Source organism: Mesitornis unicolor, unplaced genomic scaffold, assembly GCF_000695765.1.
Source record: "Mesitornis unicolor isolate BGI_N332 unplaced genomic scaffold, ASM69576v1 scaffold7372, whole genome shotgun sequence".
NCBI lineage: Eukaryota > Metazoa > Chordata > Aves > Mesitornithiformes > Mesitornithidae > Mesitornis > Mesitornis unicolor.
Genome location: NW_010171142.1, coordinates 19,220 through 42,558, shown reverse-complemented (window position 1 = coordinate 42,558; position 23,339 = coordinate 19,220). Strand labels below are relative to the sequence as shown.

The window sequence follows — 23,339 nt, the reverse complement described above, 5'->3', positions numbered from 1 at the left end:
GCTGCATCCGAGCCCCGTCTGCGCGCCGATCCTCTCCATCCTCGTCCCAAAGCAGCCGGAGAAATGTCTCCGTCTGTAGGAGGAGAGGAGACTCCTCCACTGGCTCTGCCCCTCTGCCAGCTGGGGAGGGCTGGGCGCTGGGAGTGGGACACCCGGCGGGCTGTTCTTGGCTTCCGGGAGGTCCCAGTCGGAGCCGCCGTCCTCAGCCTCGGTCACCAGCTCATCTTCCTGGCCCAGTTTCCCTTCCTTCTCCCAGAGCTGTCCCAGCGCTTCTAGGAGGTCCTGGAGAGGGAAGGAGAGGGAAGAAGCGACGGCTGCAGCGGGGGGACAGGGAGCCCCGCTCCTGCTGCTATATCCCAGTGGCACGGGTGCAGGTGGCCGCTCTGAGAGCCCCAGCCCACCCCGGCCCCAATACCTGCAGGGACTGCAGCTCCGCACTGTGCTCGCCGCCGGCTGGCTGCGCTTCTGCCCATGGCAGGACGAGCAGCAGCAGTGAGGCCCCGTAGCACAGAGCTGGGACCTGCATCCTATCCTATCCTATCCTATCCTATCCTATCCTATCCTATCCTATCCTATCCTATCCTATCCTATCTCAGCACTGTGTTGCTGCTTTGCCCATGGATACCTCTTCTTATATCCCCACTCTCTGCCCGGAGGGAGCTCAGCTGCCTCCTGCCAGATCCCCACAGGAGCTGGAGTGCTGCACTCAGTCCTCCAGCTTCAATAAAGGAACTGGTTACAACTGGCCCCACAGGTGACCCTCCAGGAGAGGGGGATCCCCTGAGTGCAGCAACTCCTCCAGAGGGGGAGAAATGCCCCAAGTCATCTCCTCCCCTCCTGGCAGCACTCATTTTGCCAGTGATTTCCTCCCCCTCCACTCTCCATCACTGTTAGCTAGGAGTTGATGCAGTGAAAAGACCTTGTGCTTCCAGCCTGTTTGCTCAGCCTCACATCTGCAGACACACAGGAGCTGTAAGCTGGCCCAAGCAGGGGGTTGATTTCCCCTCCAAGGGGATGAGGGATGGATCATTTCTCCTCTATGGGGGAGACAAGTGAGGGGAATCTGAAATTTTCCTCTGTCTGCAGCTGGTCCAAACAGCTTTTTCTTGTCTGTGTATTTTTGTGCTATGTGAATAGACCACATCTTGAGATTTGGGTTTAAGAGAGTTCTCTTCCTTGCAAGTTCATGTTCTTCCCTTCTTCTGGCATTGCTAGCAAACCTTTCCCTCTATAGCTTAAAGGCACTAACCTTTTAGTGGCCTAAGCCTGTCTCAAGGAGTGGTATAGCTGGCCACTTTGCTATAAACATTACTTGCTCTCCAGCCATGCCTTGGCTACAGAAGTGAATCAGTCACCATCCTCTCCTCATATCCCACCATCTTTCCCATGAGTGATGCTGTGTTCTGTTCCCCACAGCTTGGGTTGGAGTGAGAAATTCCTGTGGAACAAATGCTCTTTCCAGAAAGCCCAAGAGCCTTGCCCAAAGAAAGAGATTTTGTACATATTTGGATTTAGGCTCCCCAGATAAAAGTGTCTGAATTACCAATTTGGTGACTGTAACAGGCAGCCTGTTTGTATGAAACTTTCTCTTATTTTGCCTCAGAGCTTTACAGCAGTTTCTTATTAACTTCCAGTAAAACTTCCAGCATCTCTCCTGTATGAGTGGCAAATTTCAACTATAAATGAGTACAATTTCCCCTGGTCCCGGGGTGCAAATCAAGATGACCCTGTTAGATCTTTACAGAATGAAAGGCAGAACCCATGATACCCAGTGGGTAAAGCAGCAGACAGGGTCCTTTCAGTCACTGTCTGGGTAATATTACAGCAATTACACCAAGTCTCTGCCTTCTGCTCTCCTGGTTTGCTTAGCCAGTACACTTATAAATCTCTCTGATTTCACTTGATATGCAATGATTTCTGCTTGGGCCTTTATTTCAGAGACTGCCCTAAAGCTCAGCAAAGCCAATGTACATTATCTTTTTACATCTTCCTCCATTTTCTTGTCCTTCTGTTCCACAAATCTACCTGCAGCTGACATAATTTATCTTAGATTGGAAGCAAACTAGAAGTATCAGCTGGTGAGGGACAATGATCTCTGCACCCAGCAGTTTTAACAGTTGGCAAGTGGTTTTGTTTAAAGCATCACAGCAATGAAGAATCTGGCAGAGACATTGTGTGTTTTGAAAGTACAACACGTGAATGGAGGAAGCTTGCATGAGATGGGAGTGTTATGCTGATGCAGAATAAAGGGAGATGGCTAAGGTAAGGATGGCATCATCCTCAATTTTGTACGTTGTAAATACAGACAGGAGTGGAAAGGGATAAAGCAGAGAATCTGTGTGATGACCAAGGGAAATAAATACACTTAGCCCTCCAATAATAATCTAGGCAGACTTGAGTCTTGGATGAGACCAAGTCTTGATTAAGATGCTGCTTAACATCACTTATAAACAGGTACTCCAAAAGCAGACACATTTGAGAAAGATATCTGTATGCTTCTTTCGCTGTAGGTGTAATTTTATTGCAGGCTTTTCTCCTCAGCAACTTCTGTAATCCTAGTCTGTAAATTCACACACTGCTGCTTAGTGCAGATGAAGATGACACAGCTAGAGGTGAGCTTCCCGCGTCTGACTGGTATGCGAACTTCAAAGGTTAGCTTTGATTATTTAAATGCTAATAGAACTCAGCAAATTACCTAAAGTACAAACACACCTGGCTTCAGTCCTAGGGATCCAATTATGGAGCCTTTTATGTGAAATAAATTGTTCTTGCTTTCTGAGAAGTGGCTTTTTAAAATGTTCACACAAAATGCCAGGTGATGGGATGGCACATTAACAGCTCAGCCTCTATGGAATTGGAGCTCTTATCTGTTTCTTATTCATCTTCCGTGCGATTCTCTTCACAAGTGCTCACGGCTCAGTCTTCAACTCCCTCTGACATCTGTTAATTGGGTTGCAAAGAATTTCAGTGACCCACAGTTTATGTTAGTGTAGCTGAGTTTGGAAACAAGCTGAGGGTATTCAGGAAACAAACTCCAGTATCACTTACCCTTCATTGGATTTTCAGTGTAGAAATTTCAATATCAGGAAGCTTTTATGCCTACAAGGCTGTGCCTGCTCATAGGGTTGCTAGGAGCAAGCTGTCAGACCAAGGATTATTAGGAAGGTGGCTGTAACCTTCCCATTACCACCAACTGCCACAAGATACCGGCTTTTCATTGTTTGACACCATAATGTCCTTGGGCTGTGTGAATTGATCTTTCCACCCTATAGATTGCACCTGGGCCAGCCTGGGGCTAGCATACCTGAAGAGGAACTCTATTTAAGAGAGCTGGATGCTTCCTCTAAGGTTTCTACAAGTAAGCATGGCTGCTGCTTCTTGGTGTTTTGTGGGAAAAGAAGGGAAAATCTTTTCCTGACTGTATGAAGGTGTGTTAAGATAGATTAATGGGTCAGAAATCTCTTTGCTCATGTTTGTATAGGGTAGAAGTCTTTATGTGATGGAAGCTACAGCAAGGGAGAGTGTTATCTATATGGCCTAACAAAACACACTTCCAGGGAATTTTCCCAGAAACTAGACCTCTAGCTGCTCTGTACAAGCAGGCTTTCTTATGAGACCTGAACTGCCAGAGATTTAGAGCATGTGCAGCTAGAGGGTTGCTGATGAACTTGCTTTCCGTAGATGTTTGTGCTCTATGTTGCAGTTTACATCCAGGGGTCCTGTTAAGAATACACTTATTACTGGAATATTTTCTTCCAGGAGCAAAAAAATGGGAGGGTTGCAACTGCACAGCCCATCTGTCCTCTCCAAGCAAAAGGCTGGAAGTGAACAGCTGTGCCTTCATTTGCGACCTGCAGTGTAGACGTTTGTGTGAGCAGTCTTACTGATTTCTATGGAGCTGCTTGCAGAGTTGAGCTCCCATCAACATCAGGGTAGCACAGTTGTGATCTTGGCAAACCAGCCTTCATACAGAACTCCTTTGGCTCGGGATGTTTGCCAAGTAGCTGTTCTCCAATTTGTTCATAGTTGGATTCAGTCAATGCTTGGTTTTCTTAGAAAATAGAATGGTCAGATACATTTTTTTGGTATAATCTTGACTTTATGTTTTTGTTGGAAAAATGCTTTGCAATATCTGAATCTGCCTTTGGAAGAGTAGGGGTGCTCTTGAACTTTCTTCAAAGAAGGGTAGCATTTATATTGGTTTTTTTGGCCAAGATGAGATATACCAGTAAGAGCCATTTGTTTTCCTCTGTCAGTAGCAGATCCAAGTGCAAAGTAACAGCTTTCTACTGATGTCAGCTCAGACAGTTACCCTTTTAGTTCAAATGGCAGTGTTCAAAGACCTGGGGTTTTTTGTCCTGGTTTCTAATGACTCTTTTGTGAAGATGACTACATCAGTCTTGTTCCTGTTATACTTACATTTAGATAATAATATCTTAACTTCAGAAAGGTTATTTCGGTAAAAAGAAGGGCTTGTTTGATTGTGTGTCTTTTTTTTTTTTTGTAAAAAGTCCTTTTTAGCAGAAAGCAGCCCTCTGAAATGCTCCTGAATTCTAGTGGATTGTGTCTAACTGCAAACTTGGAGCACTGTTTCAGTTTCAGGAGTGATACATGAAAGAATCACAGCACAGGCTGGAAGCAAATTCACCAAATTATGGAAAACAGTTTCTTATCTGTGACATAATGAGACATCTTTATTTACACATTTGGTACACAAACAGTACGAATGTTTTTTGTAATTAAATTTCAGATAGATGTTCACAAATGATTACTCTGATACATATAGGCAGTACAGCAACAGTGTATTCTATTGGCCAAGTAATTCGGGGAGAAGTGAGGTGCAATTTGCTCAGTACATCATGTAGCAGATGGATTGGTGGAGCCAATATGAATAAGGGCTGAATATCCCACTGAAAGGCAACAGGTCCTTTGAAAGCTCAAAGCCAGTCCTGTCAAGAAAGCAGAGAAATAAGTAAAAGAAAGAAGTGGACAGGATTTCACACGTGGAAATTAACTGACTTCTTACTGTTCTAGGGCCAGGTTTGGCTCCCCTGTTCTGCTCAGAATTTCTTTGGATTGACACAAGCATCCCTGGGGAGCTGGTGGAAACCTCTCTGATCTGGCTTCTGTGACAAGATGAAATGCATACAGCTGACTCGAAGAAAGAAGGGAAAGCAGGTAAAGCTTGGCATTCTCAGGTTTTAGGTATACATCTGATGATGGTGAATTCTGAAGAGGGTAAAATCAATAAACTGCATTTGCAATAGGAAGGTAAAAGTTACTTTAAGGCACCATTTCCTTAAAGCTGAATTAAATCTGCTCTTCTGCATATTTGTGCAAGTTATACATGAACACACAGACCACCTGCCTCTGGCTTTCTCTTACCACAGTAAGCAGTTAGCATCCCAGTCCACTCAGTGACCCAATTCTGTCCAGCTTGACACCAAAACAGCCCCTGGAGAGGCCCTTTTTGCTTCTGCCTCGGTATCTACGGGGTAAACTTAGGAGGTTGCTGAAGAATCTCTGGACAGCACTGTCACCCATGGACATGCTCCCAGGCTGGTTTCTGGCATTTCGGGCCCACTGGAGTTCAGCGTCTTGCTGATCAAAGGCACCTGTTGGTATCATGTCATCTTGCTCATAGTCCCTCCCTTCTGAGACCAGGGGATGCTCCAGGTCCTCATCGAACAGGTTGGACAGACTCTGAAAAAGGGGAAAGGATGGTGGAAAGGGAGGAGAGGTTCTGGGAACTCTGTCATTATTTTTTTATAAACCATGCTCAGTGCTAAGTTTGGAGAAACTTATTTTAAACATTTATCAAAATTTGAAAGTACTGAAGTGATTTCTGAATCTGATGGTGGTTATCTTTAGTTTCTTCTATCTCACCAAGCTGCTCTAAATTAACAGTGTATGCTCTCTCAGAATCCTCTAAGGCTCTATGCTGTTACTATAGTCTATAGTTCTGAGCTGACAGACTGCCAGTTAAGTCTTTCCTGGAGCTGGGGATTTGGGGTACGGGATAAATTGTGAAAGACAATGAAAGAGGCTTGGTTAAGAGTGAATAAAGAACAAGAAAAAATGCTTGATACCTTGGACTAATAAGAGAAGCATTGCAACGACAGGAGACATACTAAAATTGATGCTAGAAAGATTATATATTTGTTTACAGATTGAGAGGTTAGTCCATATTTGGGAATACCAGATGAGGTCAGATAGCTGAAATGTGTTTTCCTAATGACCTGGAATTCCTGCACGCATGCACACACAGACAAACACACGCACTTTCTCTTCTTCTCATGTTATTCCTCTGGCACTCACAAGCAGGTGCTGCATTACTGCACTATGGAGCTGAGGAGGAGATACAGGTACAACCTGTTAACTCCTTTTTCAGCTTCAACCACGAACTTCAGGGAGAAGCATGCAGGTGACTGCTCTAGGGCTCTAGACAGGAGCCCTTTCAGAAAAAATCCCTTTACTCAATAAGTTTATTGCTTTACTCAGTCACAGGATGACCCAAAATCAGCAATCCCCAAACTGACCCCACATAAAAACCATTTTCCTTTCAATTGCCTTATGTGATCAGAAATTTAAGTCTAGTAATTGATTACTTTAGTTTCCCTCCATTTAATAACCCTGTGTCTGCCCACCTCAGGGTTCCTGCTATCATGAGCTCTGAGTTTCTCCTACTGCTTTAGCTGTAGTTGGAAGAAGCAGAGCTTATCTGAAGTGTCTAAGTCCTACAGAAGTATCAGCTTTCTTCAGTTCTATTGAGTAGCCAGTCACTTACCTGTAAGCTGGAAATGGGCCTGGCCCTTGCCTGGTTTTGACTGACAGTAAGCAGCAGAAGGAATCCAGAGCAAAAAAGAAGTTTCAGGTTCATCCTCATGTTTTGATTTCTCTGATTCTTCCTGTCCTTGAGTCCAGTTCAGTGTTGCTCTGTGTCTCCAGCTACCAGCCTTTATATCTTCCTCCAACCCCTCCCAAGTCTACCTTTTGAGTTCCTGCTAGTGCAAGGATTGGTTTGAGGGTCTGGTCTGTTTTCATTCTCCCAGGAGGAGGAGGGAGGAAATAGTTTTCTTTTCTGATGGCAAATAAAAGAAGCATTTTACACTTCAGCAGTGCAGCATCATTGTATTGCTGTGAATCTGAAGGTCTCTGCAGCCTGCTGTCTTGGTGCCACTTGCATACATCAGTTTCCTTAGCTCAGTGTTCCTTAGGTTTACTGCTAAACCTTTATTTTCCATCCAGAGAAAAATAATTGTGAGAGAAGTATAAAGTGAGACAGAAAGCAAATTGTATCCACTACACATTCACTTGGCTCCTTCATCACTGCAAAGTACCAAATCGGAGGGACAGGGGTCTCATAAAGCATGCTATGTAAGAACTAAGTGTTATTACCTAACATAATAATATGGAATTAGTAACCTATGAGCTGCAAGAGAGTGATTTAGAGAAGAAGGGGAAATCCAAGTTCTGAAATGTAACAGGTAAGTTGCTTTAGTTACTGATGGGAGTGACAGGGAATGTGGCTAAAACCAGGCTGACATGCACAGAAAGCTTCTATGTGGCTTAAGTTGAGGAAGAAATTCCTCTTTTTTTCCTGGATTCAGCTTAAAACATTTCCTCTGTGTGTTCTTTCTCAGTTTATCATACACAATTTATATTAAATCTGAAATTAGTCTTAAAGGAAGCACAACTCCAACATCTTTCTTACCACACGTACAGTTACAGGGACATTAAAAAGCTGCAGGATGAGAATGTGTGTTTGGTGGGGTTTTTTGTTAGTGTTTTTTTGGGGGGAGGTTGTGTGGTGCTTTTTTTTGTTTTTGGGTTTTTTTTAAATGGATTGAAGAACCAGCTTCAAATGAAATTAATTCTGTGAAATGTTAGAAATGTTATGTATCTCTCGAAATGGGTATTCTAAGGAGACAGCTTATAAACATCTGTCTATGACAGAAAGGGAGGTCTAATGTTGTTACATTGTTGGGATTTTTTTGGTGGTGGTGTTGATTAAAACCACATGTGATCTGAATCTTATTAGAAAATGAAATTATCAATTCAGAGGTTTGAGGTGTGTAATTTGCAGTGTAACAGGGCAGCAAGAGAAGGTCAGGGCAGTTTCAAGTTTGTCTCTTCTCTGAAAAAGCCTGGGGTTCTTTTGTTGGTTTGATTGGCTTGTCAGAAGTCAGCATATACATGGGTAATAAATCTTCTTGACCTCAACATCTCTGAAGTTGTTTTGGGGGACTTCTGAATTGTCTCTCTGCTAACTGTTGGAAAAGTATACACTAGCACAGGCCTCATCTATGCCTATCTTTGTAAAATCAAAGTAATTAAGGTTGGAAAGGACTTCTGGAGGTCTGTGGTACAATCTTTATTAAAAGCAGAGCCAACTTAGATCAAATTGCTCAGTCCCTTGTCAAGTTGAGTTTTGAAAATCTTCAAGGAAAAAAATATTAACTAATCTCTAGTTGGAATTTTCATTGTTGCAACTTTTGTCGTTGCCTCTCATGTGAAGGCATTGCTGCTGGATGCTGTCCACAAGCAGAACAAAAGGATGTTCCATCTCCCAGAACAATGTCACTCCATGTGAGTGTGTTTCACAGAGTGCTGCATAAGCTAGATGATGAAGACAGCTTCAGTCCATCCAGTGAACGGCTGGTTTCAAATCAGATTTAGTGCAGTGGAAAGAAGCAGTTAGAAAAAGAAAGCCACTCAGCAAAAGTCTCAGCTTTACATTGCAGATCTCCTCAGGGCTCAGAGTAGCATCAAAACTCAGTGTCTGAATATTCACAACAATGTCAAAAATTACGTTGAGGACGGTGCTGTTAAGATACAGACTTCAACAACAAACTTTGGTCTATGAGAAGAAAATATTTTGGAGACAGGAAATGGCTTTGTGCCCATTTCTGAAGTTACTTGAATGTTCTTGTTGGCAAGTCCTCTGTATAGAAGGAAGTATCAATAGAAGGCAGGTTGGCATGTGTTGCTCATCTCCAACAGTAAATTGTTTTCTAGCTTACTGAGATATTTCTACCGTAGCAGCAGAGATCTTAGTTCTTATTAAAAGAGTAGTGTTCAGACATAATACTCCTCTGGGGATATGTCTGCCTCATCTCTACAGGCTGCTGTGAGGAGGCCAAGCTCTGAAGTTGATGGCGTGTAGCATACTTAGATAGGTACCATCAGTGTGCTGCCACAGTAACTCATTATCCTCTTCTTTCCTAGCTCAGTGACCCCTTTCAGCCTCCTTCTTCTTCCCAGTTTCTCAGGCCAGCATTTCCCGGCTTGCTTCAGCTGGCTGAAAGGGCGGTGACGTGTTTGTAGTGCTTTCGTCGAAGTAGGATCACCAAGTCCTTGATGGAAGGTGGCACCAGGGGTCCCTCGTTATCAGACATTAACATTTAGCTGTGGTATCCAAGCATTTGCCTGGTTGTCCCCCTCCCTTGTCCTCTCCTGAGATTCAGTGCTGTCACTGCTCTTCTCTGGGGGCCCAAGAATGTGTTTTGCCTTTGCAGGATCTGTCTTGCTCTCACTAATGCTCCCCAATCTCTTCAATGAGAGTGAAGTGGGGATATTTTCCTCTGTAGCCCTTTGGGACAAGTAGGGGCCTAGGCCACCTGAGGACAAGGAGGGCAGAAGCCTGGCATTAAGAAGCAGGTCATAGTTCTGGAGCACTGGGTTTTGATGTCAAAATTTTAGTATTAGTTTTGTCAGGCACATTTATCACATTCTGCTGATGCTAATGGAGCCCATCAGGGAAGCAGCAGTGAAGGAGGGGATGAAATACCTAGAGACTACGCTCAGTGCTACTCAAATGGCTGTCTCGGTATGCTCTGTGGCTCACTGCAGCTTGCTGGGAGAGGAGCTGGGCCCAATTCTGATCTCTGCTGCACCAGGGGTGGAAACAAAGAAACTACATGGGACTTCTGTATCTGGCCTGCAGCAGCCAGGATCAGTCTGACTTCTCTCATTATCCCCCAGTGCTGGCACTCAGATGGCATTAGGGAGAGAAGTAGAACATCCACTGATTCACTGGTGGGCGTTCCTGGCCCCTTTTCAATGATTTGTCTCCCAAAGGAGCGTTTTCTTAATGCATTAAGTCATTTTTAGATTCGCTGGTCCTGCTGTGTGTGGTTTGATGCTAAAGATCCCTGATCTTGCTCTGTGCTAGTCTTGCTGATGTTTATAACAATTTTGCTGTAAATTCTTTTGACAACTAGAGACAAGCTGCTTTTCCCAAGGTACTTAAAGCACACAGAATACCACTGCCTGTGGCTCAGCACTCTTCAGCAAATGGTATCCTCAGCTCTCAAAGGAAAAAGTGGAGAGGGAATGGATCAAGTCATAAAAGTAAATAATAGCTGTGGTGCAGTGTAAAGCAGATTAAATGTGAAAACTGCTGGAGAGCCAGTATGAAAAACACAGACAACTTTTACAGGCTGTAGTGCTGGAGAAGACTTAGATTAATCATGGCTGGATGATGGGACAAAAGGAGGGGAGGTTGTATTAGGCAAATGTGAGAACCAAGCAGGGAATGAGGGCTAGGCAAACATTGTAGGATCAGCTAAAACAAAATTGAGGATTTTTGGAGACCCTAGTAAAACGAATCTGGAAACAAATAGGAAGCAAGCTGAGGTGTTTGGCATAATGGTACAAGACTGCTCGTCTGTGCCTGGTGAGAGGCAGAGGCTTCAAGAAGTACTCATGTTCCACAAATCCTCACCTGAAACTGTATTTTTGGCAAAGCTTCATCTCTAGCAAGATGGATGGCATCCTGCTGCCCAGTTGTTTTGGAAAAGTGGGAACGTCTGCACAGGGAAGTTGTAAGTTGTCACACTGCAGTTGAAAACATGGGTTAGCTGTGTATGGTTTTAAACCATGTAGGGGTTTTTTAGTCCTGTGGCAGTCAGTCTTGCTCCCCCCAGCTGTGTATGGTTTTAAACCATGTAGGGGTTATTAGTCCTGTGACAGTCAGTCTTGCTTCCCCTCAATCTTTAAGTTGATCCTCAGAAATTCTCAGGCTGATCTTGCACTGAACTGCTCAGAATACAAGTCTTTCATTCTCTGTGTTGTATTAGATACTTTTGGTATTTGAACGGAGGTCTACTTGGTCTGCGCATTATTACCTTACTGTAGAAAGATTGGACTGTCAGCGGGAGCTAGGTCAGACCTCAGTTTGTAAAATTGTGTAGTGAAGCATACAGCTGATTAGCAGCTGAAAGCAGAAAGGAGAAAGAAAGCAAGCTGTTCCTGGGCAGCATGGAGGTCACAAACAGCTGATTAGCAGCTGAAAGCAGAAAGGAGGAAGAAAGAAAGCTGTTCCTGGGCAGCATGGAGGTCACAGATCCCCAGTTGTTCTGAGCTGAGAGAGACTTCCCCAGCAAAACTAGGTGGTCATTCCTGTGAGATCCCGCTAAGCCTCTTTACTTCGGGTTGGTTGCCTTTGGGCTGTTCCTGGGCAGCATGGAGGTCACAGATCCCCAGTTGTTCTGAGCTGAGAGAGACTTCCCCAGCAAAGCTAGGTGGTCATTTCTGACCCACTAAGCCTCTTTACTTCGGGTTGGCTGCCTTTGGCATTAGTGAGGTGTGTGGTGACCTCTTCCGGTGAGCAGAGAATGTGCCTCCAAGTTCGGTTAGAACAAGTTCTAGTTTAAAATAAAAGAAAACGGATCAAAGACTGTGAGAGGTTTTGATAAAATGACCACTTCAATCTTATTCAAGAGCATGGTATGTATGGTACCAGAAGGGGCTGAGTGGCTCCTTTGACGCTTTAGACACCTGTAGCCATGTAAGAATGTGCAAGTGGTTATGTCGTGGGAAGGCACATGGTATGTATGTGATACCTGATTGTGTGTGCATGATATTTAGAAGTCTGTGTGTACAGCAGAGTGTCAGATGTTCTGATGGATGGCTAAGTTTAGACCCACCATTAGATGAGTTGATCTGGGCTCTTATAATGAATTTTGCAGAACATAAGCTTCTGTAAGAAGAGGTGGGAGTGGGGAGGACATTTCTTCAGCATTTTGTGCCGGCTAACGTTTGGCAGGTTTTTCTTTGCAACCTGGCGCATCCTGGAATAGTTTGGAGTAGTGTCAGCAGTGCCCATTGATCTAGAAGGCTTGCTAGCAAAGCCAAATAAAGGGGCAAGAGGTCACACTATCCCATCGTGCTATATTTATTGCTGCATGCCATTTGTCAGTGTGGAGCATGCAGAAGGAAAAGCCATTTCTAGAAATGGCTAAACAGCTACAGGAATGAGATGGCACCTGTCCTAGAAGTTGCTGTGGTTGTTTACTTCCCTCCCCTAACACACTGGTGGTGAACCTAAGAATAACTTGGCTAACTAAAAATGTAGCCATTACATAAAGCCTGTCCTCCACTAAACACTCTGTAGATTTTCTGCAGCCTGTGAGAGAGTGGTGCTGCGCATAACCTCAATTTTGTATTCCCAGAGCAGGCTCCCAATTCTCCATCAGACCCAGGGACTTTCCTTGACTAGAGAGTTGTGTAGGGTGGTCCCTGCTTTTTGAGAACAGAAAAGTAAACTGTCTCAACTTTTGTTTGGCAGAAAATTCATGTGTATATTATTCTTCCTCCTGCTTACATTTACTGTCCCTTTCATTGGTGCTTCTCATCAGTTTAGGCACAATTGGCTAGGTGCATGTGCCCACACTTGCTCACTAGGATTAGAAGGCAAACCCTTCACACAGTGTGGCAAGCAGTTGGTTGTGCAAGGGAGACCATCCTGGAAGTCTGCAGTGGATGCACATTAGGCTACGTGTGAACAGGAAGAGAGCTTGCTCCTGCCTCAGGTGGATGAGCTGCAGTGGGAGGAATGCAGCCCCATCCAGAGCTTAGCTTAACTGTTTTTTCTTAGTAACTCAGTGTAGCCATGGTGACTCTTATCACCCACTGTTCTTGATTTGACAGCCCTTCTTTGTTTTCCCAGAAAATACTCATGTGTTCACCAAGCTTCTGGAAATAGCTACATCCTTTTGTGGTGGAGGACAGCATGGCTGTGGGCCAGAGGGGCAGGATATTTTAGCTGTTGCTTGTCAGCAGAGTGAGATGGACAAGTAGCGTTTCAAAAACTATCACTTCTAAAGCTACAGTAAGGTGCTCAGGCTACAGAGCTGGAGCCTGTGTTCGTGCTTGAGATAAACTTCACTGTCAGCGCTACATTCACACCTCCCCTGTCACATTAGGCACCCCATGGTCCTGCCTTTCCCACTAGTCACTTGCTACAAAGCCTCAGCACAGGGGTAACAGGCCGTGTGCCTTCATCCACAGAGTCCCCAGGGACTGTGTTGCCATGTGCCCTTGTGGTGACATTGAGGTGACTAGAGGAAATACTGTGGGTTGGAATAGATTTGTCACTGAAGATTGTCACCCAGATCCCTTGGGATGCACTGTCTACCTATTGCTGTCTGGACGAGAGAGAAATGGGTGGACTAGCTGTATGTCAGGGTTTGCAGTGTGAGTTAGGGAATGTACAGTAGTGGGCCTGCTTCCTCGTGTGAATGCAAGCACCAAGTGCACTGTCTGAAATGACAGCGATTGGGGAAAGGAGAGTTGCCTGTGGGTTCTGAGGAGAGCAATGATTTCATCCTGTGGTGACATTGAGGTGACTAGAGGAAATACTGTGGGTTGGAATAGATTTGTCACTGAAGATTGTCACCCAGATCCCTTGGGATGCACTGTCTACCTATTGCTGTCTGGACGAGAGAGAAATGGGTGGACTAGCTGTATGTCAGGGTTTGCAGTGTGAGTTAGGGAATGTACAGTAGTGGGCCTGCTTCCTCGTGTGAATGCAAGCACCAAGTGCACTGTCTGAAATGACAGAGATTGGGGAAAGGCAGTTAAATCTGCCTGTGGGTTCTGAGGAGAGCAATTATTTCATCCCAAGTTACTTGTAGTGTGTCTTTCTCTGTAAAAGTTAATTTTGAGTCAAATGTTTAGTGGCTCTGTGCTGAACAGAGTTATTCTGGAATTACAGGATTTAATTAATTTCCAGAGACAAAAACCAGCTGTGCTAAGCAACTGAATGCTGCTAGAAAGTTGAAACCTTGGGACTGTGCCAATGGATAAAAGAATCATTCCTCTAACCAAAATAGTTTAATCACTGCAAAAACAGAGTTTAAACCTAGCTTCAGGATGAGGGCAATATGGAGTTCAAAGGTTTCCTCCTACATGTATGGTGTCAGCTTCAACTCACGAGAGAGTTCTATAGGACTGTCAGTGTGTGTCTCTTAGGCTGTAGGAAATGTTGGACTTGCTTCCCTGTCAATGAGTTAGCTCCATGGCCTGTTAAAAGCAGGCCCTAGATGTCGCCTTTAAGCCTGAACTTTAACACCCTGGTTACATTGCTGTGCCCTGCTGCAGTGAGTAGAATGTCTGACAGTAAGTTTGATCCATGTCTATCTGAACTTCCTGATCTGGGAGCAGTTTCTTCTGTGTATCTGCTCCCTCTCTTCCCCAAGACTGGCCTCTGTCTGCTCTGCTTTGAAAGCTGGATGGGAAAGCTATGCAATAGTAAGCAGTAATGGACAGGTAGGGTAGGAATACAGCCACACGATCTGTCTGAGATGGACTCATTACTGGTCTTTTTTACAGGAGATACTGCTTTCTGAAACATGGAAGAACCCTCCAAAAGGCCTTCATTTGAGCACTCAAACCCCATTTTTTAAAAAACCCATCCTGTGAATAGGTGTCCGTGCTGTAAACCCTTAACTGTGTTTAGTTAAAACCAGCACACTAGTATGGCTGCTCTTTGCACAGCTGATAGATGCCACAAAACTTCGGAGGCAGAGAGTGCTTTCAGTGTGCCTTGCCCACTGGAGATACTTCACATAACTTCTGTGTGTTTGACCAAGAGGATTTGTTTTACCATGTCACCTCCCTGAGGATAACAGCACATTTTTTTCCTAGTGTTGAAGTGTGAAGACCGTTGTGAGCCATGACATCATATCTCAGGCCAGAGCAGATCAGGAAATGACCAAGAAGGCCTAAAATATTGGCCATGGGAAGAGTGAATGGAGGAGAGAAAGGATATGATATAGCAACATTCTTTAGCCTAGATAGGTCAGATGCACCTGATAAGTGTAATAGGACCAGGAGATCTTTGACACTTTAGCACATGATGATATCTTGGTGCAGAGAGATGGCTTGTGAGAGGCAGAGGTGAACTAGGGTGGAAATCCACAAGATGTCATGCTAATAAATCAGAGCTGCCCTTAGACAATAAGGAGTAAAGAGACTATGAACCTGAACAGCTAGACTGCTCTGAATCTGACCTTTCTTTAACTCTTGGAAGCTTAAAATTAATTCTAGGTCCCAGTCTAACCACAGTTAGAGTAATAATTCCCTCCAGATACACCAAAACTACCAGTGAGGAAAGACTTTGTATATTAATGGCTATGGCTGTTTGTGGGGGCCAAGGGGGTAGAAGGGAAAGAAGATGGTAATAGGAGAAAACCAGCAAACTACACTTTCTAGAAAATGTAATGGGTTTTGCAAAAATAAATCATTATAACTATTGGTTCATAAAATGTTTTTAAACTGATGTAAGCTAGAAAGGGATTAGTTAGTTTAAAAAAAAAAGTGGGGAGGTATGTAAGGTAAATTATCTCTGAAGTCTTGCTCAGTGAGTTACAAAGAGCGCACTTCTCTGTAGTTTTTCTCTCCTTGTTTCCTTGAGTCAAGCATTTAGAGCAGACTGATTTAGACAAAGACTTAGCTGCTTTGGGGTCTTTTATTCTGTAATTGTATGAGACAGAGGATTGGCCAGTAATAAAAGTATTGCCTTGAGAAGTGGAAAAGGGCATTACTTTCATGGTCTGGTCTGCAGTCTAAGCAACTGTTTGTCTCTGTATTCTGCCCCTTAGCATGAAGTGTGTGTGATGCTCCCCTGTTTCACATGGGTGTTATGAAACTGTTTGTGCAGCTTTGCAATTGTAGAGGTGAGAATGAATGAGAGCTTTTGCAGATATTCTGTAATTGCCTGATGACCAGAAAGCTTCTACTGAAGGAGAGGCTGCATTTAAAACTTCTATACCTCCTAACTGTAATACTGTGTGACTTTCCAGAGCTATTTTTTGCACATCCCTAATCATTGTACTACTGTACTTTAAACCTCAAAACAGATCTCTACTTATACAGGTCCAAGAGCTTGATTTGGTACCCCTTAACTTAGCTTCAAAGCAAGTACCTTCATTGAGACAACAAAATGTCCTGTCCCTCTGGGCTGAGCTTCCAGGCCCAGTGCCCACTGATTTGTTCCCTAATGATCCTGCCAGCTTGAGGCTGCTAAGCTCAAGTGTTGGTGAGCCATGTGTGGAAGGCAGAAATTTCAGCAGGCAGGAATTCCTGGAGCAGCAAGAGAGGAGCATGACAGGAAGAGGGTACTGATACTTCTCTGAAGAGCCCATCACAAATAGTGCAAGAATAACAGTTCTCTGTCATGCCTACAGATTCCCTTATCTGGGAGCGTTAAGCGGTGGAGCCTGTCGACACTTCTGCCTCACGCCCTGCTCCGCACTCAGCCGCCTGCAGATACAGAGTGGCTTGAACAAGTTCCAGTGCTCGCTCTCGGAGCTTCCCAGGACCCCACAGCACAGCACCGTTGGGCAGCCAGGTGACATCACTGCCAACAGCCATGTAGGCGCTTCCTGTGTCACATTCCCAACTGAAGAGCCTCTTGCCAAATCCTTGTCATTCTACACGGTCTTTTTAGGAACAAATGGTCTAATTTTAGCCTGACTGCCACAGACACCTTCCTGAAATAAACTCTGACTCTCTCCTGCCTTGTGCATGTTCTTGAGAGTTTAAAAACAAAATCCCTGGTCCATGAGGTCCACGCTTAAGGCCCCTGTCAGCCTAAATTTGGGCAGTAAGAAATACTGAGCAGTGCGGCAGGAAAACTGCTGTCACTGTTAGACCCATACTGAGCTGAGCAAGGGCAGGGAAGTTCCAGAGAGGCAGAAACTGAGGTGATGGTACATCACGGAGTTGTATAGATTTGGTCCAATCTGGATGTGTTCTGTGTTTCATGGAAGGAGTTTGCAATAGAAAGAACTTGTTTTCTGGGCTGGCTGCAGCCAGATATGACATTTAGAAGCGCAGTGAATGGACTTGCTTGATGTCCTCTGTGGTTTGCCTAGGATGATTGCTCTAATCACCGTCCTTTCTTTTTGGGGCCTAATTAGATGAGCACTAGTCTAGGAGTCAATAAACTGTGGTTCTGATCCCATAGCAAAGTCAGTTTGTATTTGTACTGTCCTTGAAGGGCATGTGCAGCAGTGACCTGCTTTGAGAATAAGTGAAAAGCACTTATAGAAGTATTGGGAATTACTGTGAGATGAGTACAAGGAACTCGACAAAATCACTGGGCTTTTATGCTTCTGCCTTTTGCCATTTCCACGAGCTTGAATATGCAAGTTCTTGTATTGACAGATCAATGCAAACCTGAACTGCTGTTTTTAATTAGCAGAGAGTAAACACGTGGCTTTTTAAATAACTCTAAATAGGAAAGGAAAAAAATGTTCTCAGGCAGCTGTTTTCTTTATGTTATTCTCTTGGGAGTGACACACAAACACCCCTTATGTTGCTTTAGACCTGCTAATTAAGCAGCTCCTTGTATCTGCAGGTCAGTTGATCAGCTAATGGGCTCCCTGCAGTCTCCAGTGCACCATGTCCTGAAGGATAAATAAGAAGAGACAAACAGCCTTTGGGGATCCAACTGGATCCTGGGCTGATTTGTCCATGAGGCCTTTTCTGAGCACCACTGAAAGCAGGCATGTAAGAAAAGGAACAATAGCTCCCCAAGTTGTTACCCTGAGGTTTGCCACGGTCATTGAGTACAAGGTCTAGCCTCTGCAGGCAGTGAGGCTATTAGCCAGGGGAGCTTCCCAGCTTGCCATCATTCACCAGAAGCCTAAAAATACTGCTGGCTCACATAAGGTGAGTGCAAAGTGGCTGGTGTTATTGAATCTCTAAAGGCCAAACACCTGGCACCTGGCTGCAGCTGGGCTTTAATGGGATGAGAACAAAAGAGACAGTAGGGCATCATGTGCTGGGCATGGCAGCAGGAGCTGGGAGTACCCCAGCACCTTAATGGAAGGACAGAATGAATTTAGGGGACAGCACTTCTCCATTCTGGGTGAACACCTGAATTACCCCAACTACTGCACAGTCTGGGATAGCTTTTGCTCTCTTTCTATAGCAGTATCATCCAGGATCTCCAAAATGTCACTGGCAAGAACTTTGTCAAACTGGTTAATTTCAGTGAACTGTTTTTGTTTCCAGCTTCCCAACACCCTCTCATCTTGACGCATCTTTAATAACAAACTTCTTAACACCCTGAAAAGCAGTGCAGAGCCCACAGGATAGGTAACTTACTGGAGTCATTGAACAAGTTGTTAGCAGAGTCATGTGCTCAGCCTTGATTTTTTTTGGCTGCCATTTCTGTATCTGGGCCATAGAGATCATCCTATCTGTCCTGGAATATGTGAGAGTAGGGAACAGTGATTTCCAGAGTGGGTCTGGGAATCAGGACCAGCTAGAAGCTGACAAATACTCCAGGATATGTGCTCTTTATTATTTAACCTTATTAATCTGCCTCCCTTTTTACCCTGCTCTCTGGTTTCAAGGGCACATTGCTATGTAATGCCCTGTCTTAGAAGACTTGTTTTGCCCTTCTGGCTTCTCTGTCCTCCATCTCAGCAGGCAAATGGTGTGGCAACTCAACAACATTTTCTTCTCCTCTCACTGCTTGCAATGAAATGTGTGTGGGACTAGAGTCCAGTCTTTTTCTTGGCGACCCAAAGGATGCTTAAAGGACTGTGTATGCAGCATTTATCGGGCAGGCCTGTAATGACACCTGGTGTTCAGTCTAGGAAAATACTGATTGTTGTACCGCCCTGCTCTGGCCTTGTGCATTTTCAAATGTGAACAGGCTTGCTGAGGAGGGGAGGGAGCAGAGATTTTTGTTTCTAGATCTGCTGAGAGGACCGGGACAGCTTATTTTCTAGACTCTGCATCCCATGTAACTCAGCAGTATGACTGGTGCAGGATGGCTAAAATAGTTTAGTGTTAGTTTGATCCAGACCCAGGTTTTCAGACCAGAAAATGTTTCATCTTGCCACAAGACAGTCTCAGAGTTAGTTTAGCCAACTTGGTACAGCCTCAGCCTTCATCCACTCCAAGCCTTGTTGTGTGTTAGGCACAGACAACCCAAAAATCTTTGGAAACCAAGCTACTATATCAAAGCATCAGCCATATGCATTGAAAGCAGCTCATCACTTCTCCTTCCTCTCTGGAAAGTGATTGTTCAGAGTTGAACCAAAGCATGTTTTGTTAATAAACACTAATTGCTGTCTGTCATCAAGCACACAGGGCCATTTTCTACTATTTTCTAAATTAAAAATCTACACTGAAGCCTCTGAAGAGATGAAGATCAGAACGGACTCAATTTTCCATGCAAATAATTTGCCTCTGATCTTGACCCAGGATTTTCATAACAATTAGAGACTGCGTGGGCCTCCCCTGGCTCTGAACTGCCCTGCGGTACCCAGCTGTCCCGCTCCCTCTCCCCAGTGGTCTTCCTTTCATGCCTGCTCGTGAGGGGAAACGTGCACCTGAGACGTTTTCCTTCGCTGACTTGAAAGTCATGGCTCTTCAACACCATTTATCTCTGTCCCTTCTTTCCTGTTTTGTTTTGTTTTGTTGGGGTTTTTTTTTTTCCACATTTGATCCCATTTGCTGAGTATTGACAGGAACCAGATGAAAGGATTCCAGCCTTTCAGTGTCTGTACTGGGCATTGCCCTCGATTTATATGTGGTTTTTTTGAGTACATGTGATTGTGTGTTTGTTTAATACTGTGTGAGCATGCCTGCGCAGCTTCCACACATCTCCAATAATGCCATCGTCAAGCATTTAAAATAAAACAACAACACACCATGATCTCCTTGGATTCAAAAGGCTGACCTTAAAAAGAGGGGTTTTTTGAAGTATTTTATTTGTATTGCTCATGGCTTTCGGTGATGCAGCTTGCTGTAATATGATTTACATTTGTTTTCTTTGGTGTGAAAGTGTCAAAGCAACCACATGCTTGCAGATATCTTTTAGTAGAAATGAAATTGTATTTGCACCCAGGTAAATGTTCCATGTTGAAAAGTTCAGGGTTCTGGGAAGGTGGGAAAGGAAGTTGTGCTTGAGATGGGCAAAACATCTTGTTGAGTTTTTATAAGTTGTGAGACTGGAGTCATCATTGTAATGATTGCAGCAAAACCCTGCATGAGCTGAATCACTGAATTTGCCTGAAATAATTCTTGCTTGAACTGGTCAGTGTATTTTTAGAACAACACTTGGTCTTGATTCACAAGGCACTAGTGATAGTTCTGTGGTTCGTTCTTTTTCATGAATGTTACATTTATCGTGAATATTTCAGCCTCCAATTTTGGCTTACTTGTTTGCAAGACTGAATAGTTCTGTAGCTGACCTTCAGAGACCCCCAACCCTTGGAAGCAAGTTGTCCTCATCACCTCAGGCTAAGCTTGTTTTACACATAGCCACACATACACTCCTACAGTGACTTTCTCTGAGCTGACTGAAAGGAGCAGCTCTTGGCTTTCGTTCTGTAAGGAGACAACTTATAAGAAGTTTTTCAGTTTCTCTTATTATCCAAGTGAATGACAGAGATACCTGACCGGCTTTCTTCATAAAGCTACTTTTATTTTAGAAAAACAAAACAAAACAACCAACCAACAAAATCACAAAAATAAAGACCATTGCAGCTTTCCAAACCTGTCTTCCTCTTAAATACATACCTTTATTTTTGTTGCATTTTGCAACCATTAAGCACTGCCTTACCTCCCTTTAAAAGGACAAAGGACTTTAATCTGCTAAGATTTTCTTTCTCTTATGCAGTAGTAATGCTCTACATGAGCCTGTTGATTGGGAGCTGAGACAAGCCAAACCCTCTGCCCAGCACTTGTGCTTCTGTTCCCATTGGAATGGTTCCCTCACTCTGGAATTGCTCAAAGAAGGTGGTGGGCAGGATAGGGTTTATCCCATGTGCAGCCCACTTACTAATGAGTTGAACTGTATGTAGAGTTGCTAATTGTCAACGTCAGGAAGTAATTAGCTTTGCTTTGATTTCTCTGAGTCATACATAGAAGAGGAATTTACTGTGCTCTCCTCATCACCCCAGAGGCATCTTTTCCTCCAAGGCAGAAAAACATGGGAGAAATAGCTTGTCCTTGTAATGTCTTCCATACAGCTGGACTGCATCCTTGTCTCACCATCTACTCCGTTGGTGATTGGATAAGGGTAAAAATATACGTATGGAGAGAAGATTCCTTTGTAGTGGAGGGAAGCTGGAAAGCCAAAGTGCTGCAGAGATTTAATAGAAGTAATCTAATATTGTTCCCACTTCATTTGTACCTCTGAAACAATGATCAATGATATTTACCTGTCCTCTACTCCATCAGGGTCTCATTACTCCTTCTCCTACTATATGCAGTTGTACGTGCCTTGCAAGCAATAGTTTACTGGAGATGAACAGATTAGCTTGAAATAAGCTGGCTCTGGTTCTGAAAGTGTCCTCACTATGTCTGGACTTTGATAGCTAGATTCTGTGTCATCCAGAAATATAAATCTAGAGTAGCTTTACTGAAGTGAAAGGAGTCACATTGCTGTACATCTTTTATCTACCAATTGTGCTCCTGATGGAACTCCACCTGCACTTTTGTAGCTGGTTCTTCTTTAGGGACACATTTCTAAATGTCTGTTGGTGTTTTAGGTTCCCAAATAAACATACTAGTTAAAACTGTGAATTATGGCTAAGAACAAAAAGAGAATGTTATTTAAATGAAATGTGTGTGCCTGGGGCAGTCCAGTCATTTCTTATCCTGTCACATCTCATCTACAAAACCTGGGAGAAGCTCATTTTTCCACACTGCTTTAATAACTTGTTCTCCAAGCTGTGCACCGTGTTCTAAACTGGCACCTTTGTCACCTTCTCCCAGAGCTGGTGAGCCCAATGAGCTGAGGTTCTCCTGGATGCTCTGGTGGGAGCTTTGATGAAAGCCGTTCCTCTGCTTCTGGCTCGCACCACGGGTGGCACTCTCAGGGGTCCAGGCTGGTCTGGGACTCCTGTGAGTGTGACTGTCAGGGCTCAGCTCATCCCAGGACATTGCAGGGCTCTGCTCAGCCAGTGCCACCCCTGCACTATGCTATTGACAGAGAGGAACACACGTTAGAGCTTGTATTTGTACGTGGCAGAGCCCTGCAGCTTTTGTTGCAGGCCAAAGTGGCAAATTCTACATCTTAACCATTAGCAAATGGCTCACTATCTAGGAAGTCTCATCCTGCAGAACGTTCACCTCCTTACTTGTTGGACAGATCCCTGGCTACTTTCCATCTTCTTTTTCTTGGAGATTCCTGGATTCCAGTGACACACCAGGCTGTCGTTTTGGACACTGTAGTTCTTGTTACCAAGAAGCCAGTAGGTTTTCATTTTCCCTTTGCCCTGGGACAAGAAAAGGAGAGAGCAGAAAACAGCTGTTTTCATGGGATATGGAGCAGAGCAGAGAATCACTATGGCCATGGCCATACAGGTACTGCATTTGTTATCTCTCCTTTTTTCATAAGTGGCTACTGTTTGGGGAAAGAATTGTAATTTATATGCAGTTTGGGTGCTAATAATTCTTTCACTTCAGAAAAAGCACTTGTTAGTCACTGGCAGTATTGCTAAGGGTTTAAAATCAGCCCTACACCCGTGTGTCTGTAATTGAGTCCTAACACTTTCACCCATATTCATGTGGTTCCACACAGGTGCAGGCACAGCAGCTGTATTTCAGAGCACACAGTAACTTCTGTGTTGATTAGGAGGAGTAATGTATAGCCACTTTCAACTGAATTCTCAAAAAAACCTTTGGGCCACAGTTAAAAATTGCCTTGCAGCTCACAGAAGAGCAATGGCCAAATCTATCATGTATCCTTCCTATCTTGTTAAACTCCTTTACTCTTGCAAATTTATAAAAAAGCTCTTACCTTGACTTCAATTTCTCCTCTCAGTTCAATTTCATATGCATCATCTGTGAGAAGGGCATTGTACGTAGCAGAACTGATATGGATCTTCTGTGCTAGGATCCAGAACAGAGCATTAGAAATGAATGATTCCTCTCTTCCCAGAGACCACACAACAGCCCTCCCGCATTTATCAGCCCAGTGTTTCACTTCTGCTTTGGAAAATGTCAGGTTGAGGAAGAAGCACAATGAAGTGGAAGACAGCTTAGGATTGAGGACTCTGCGACACTGCACACAGATGTCAGCT

At 44.1% G+C, this 23,339-nt stretch overlaps 2 protein-coding genes across 2 annotated transcripts in view; both read right to left on the bottom strand.

Annotated features, from left to right (window-relative positions):
• Nucleotides 1-526, bottom strand: part of LOC104537131 (ventricular natriuretic peptide-like) — a 672-nt gene extending 146 nt beyond the window's left edge. The window contains exons 1-2 of the mRNA XM_010179925.1: nucleotides 416-526; nucleotides 3-282 (exon numbers count right to left, since the gene is read on the bottom strand). Coding sequence (XP_010178227.1) covers nucleotides 3-282; nucleotides 416-526 — 391 coding nt within the window. The remainder of the gene's footprint in view (nucleotides 1-2; nucleotides 283-415) is intronic.
• Nucleotides 527-5,397: 4,871 nt separating this feature from the next.
• On the bottom strand, nucleotides 5,398-6,880 carry NPPC (natriuretic peptide C). Its single transcript, XM_010179920.1, has 2 exons — nucleotides 6,788-6,880; nucleotides 5,398-5,703 (listed from the first exon to the last, which is right to left on the bottom strand). Exons 1-2 carry the CDS (start codon nucleotides 6,878-6,880, stop codon nucleotides 5,398-5,400), a joined length of 399 nt encoding a protein of 132 aa, XP_010178222.1.
• Between the last annotated feature and the right edge of the window lie 16,459 nt (nucleotides 6,881-23,339).

Excerpts from the sequence above, each read along its gene's own strand:
- NPPC (XM_010179920.1), bottom strand. The coding sequence starts at position 6,880 with ATGAACCTGAAACTTCTTTTTTGCTCTGGATTCCTTCTGCTGCTTACT. Across the intron at positions 5,704-6,787 it reads GGCCCATTTCCAGCTTACAG|AGTCTGTCCAACCTGTTCGA; the intron begins GTAAGTGACTGG and ends CCCCTTTTTCAG.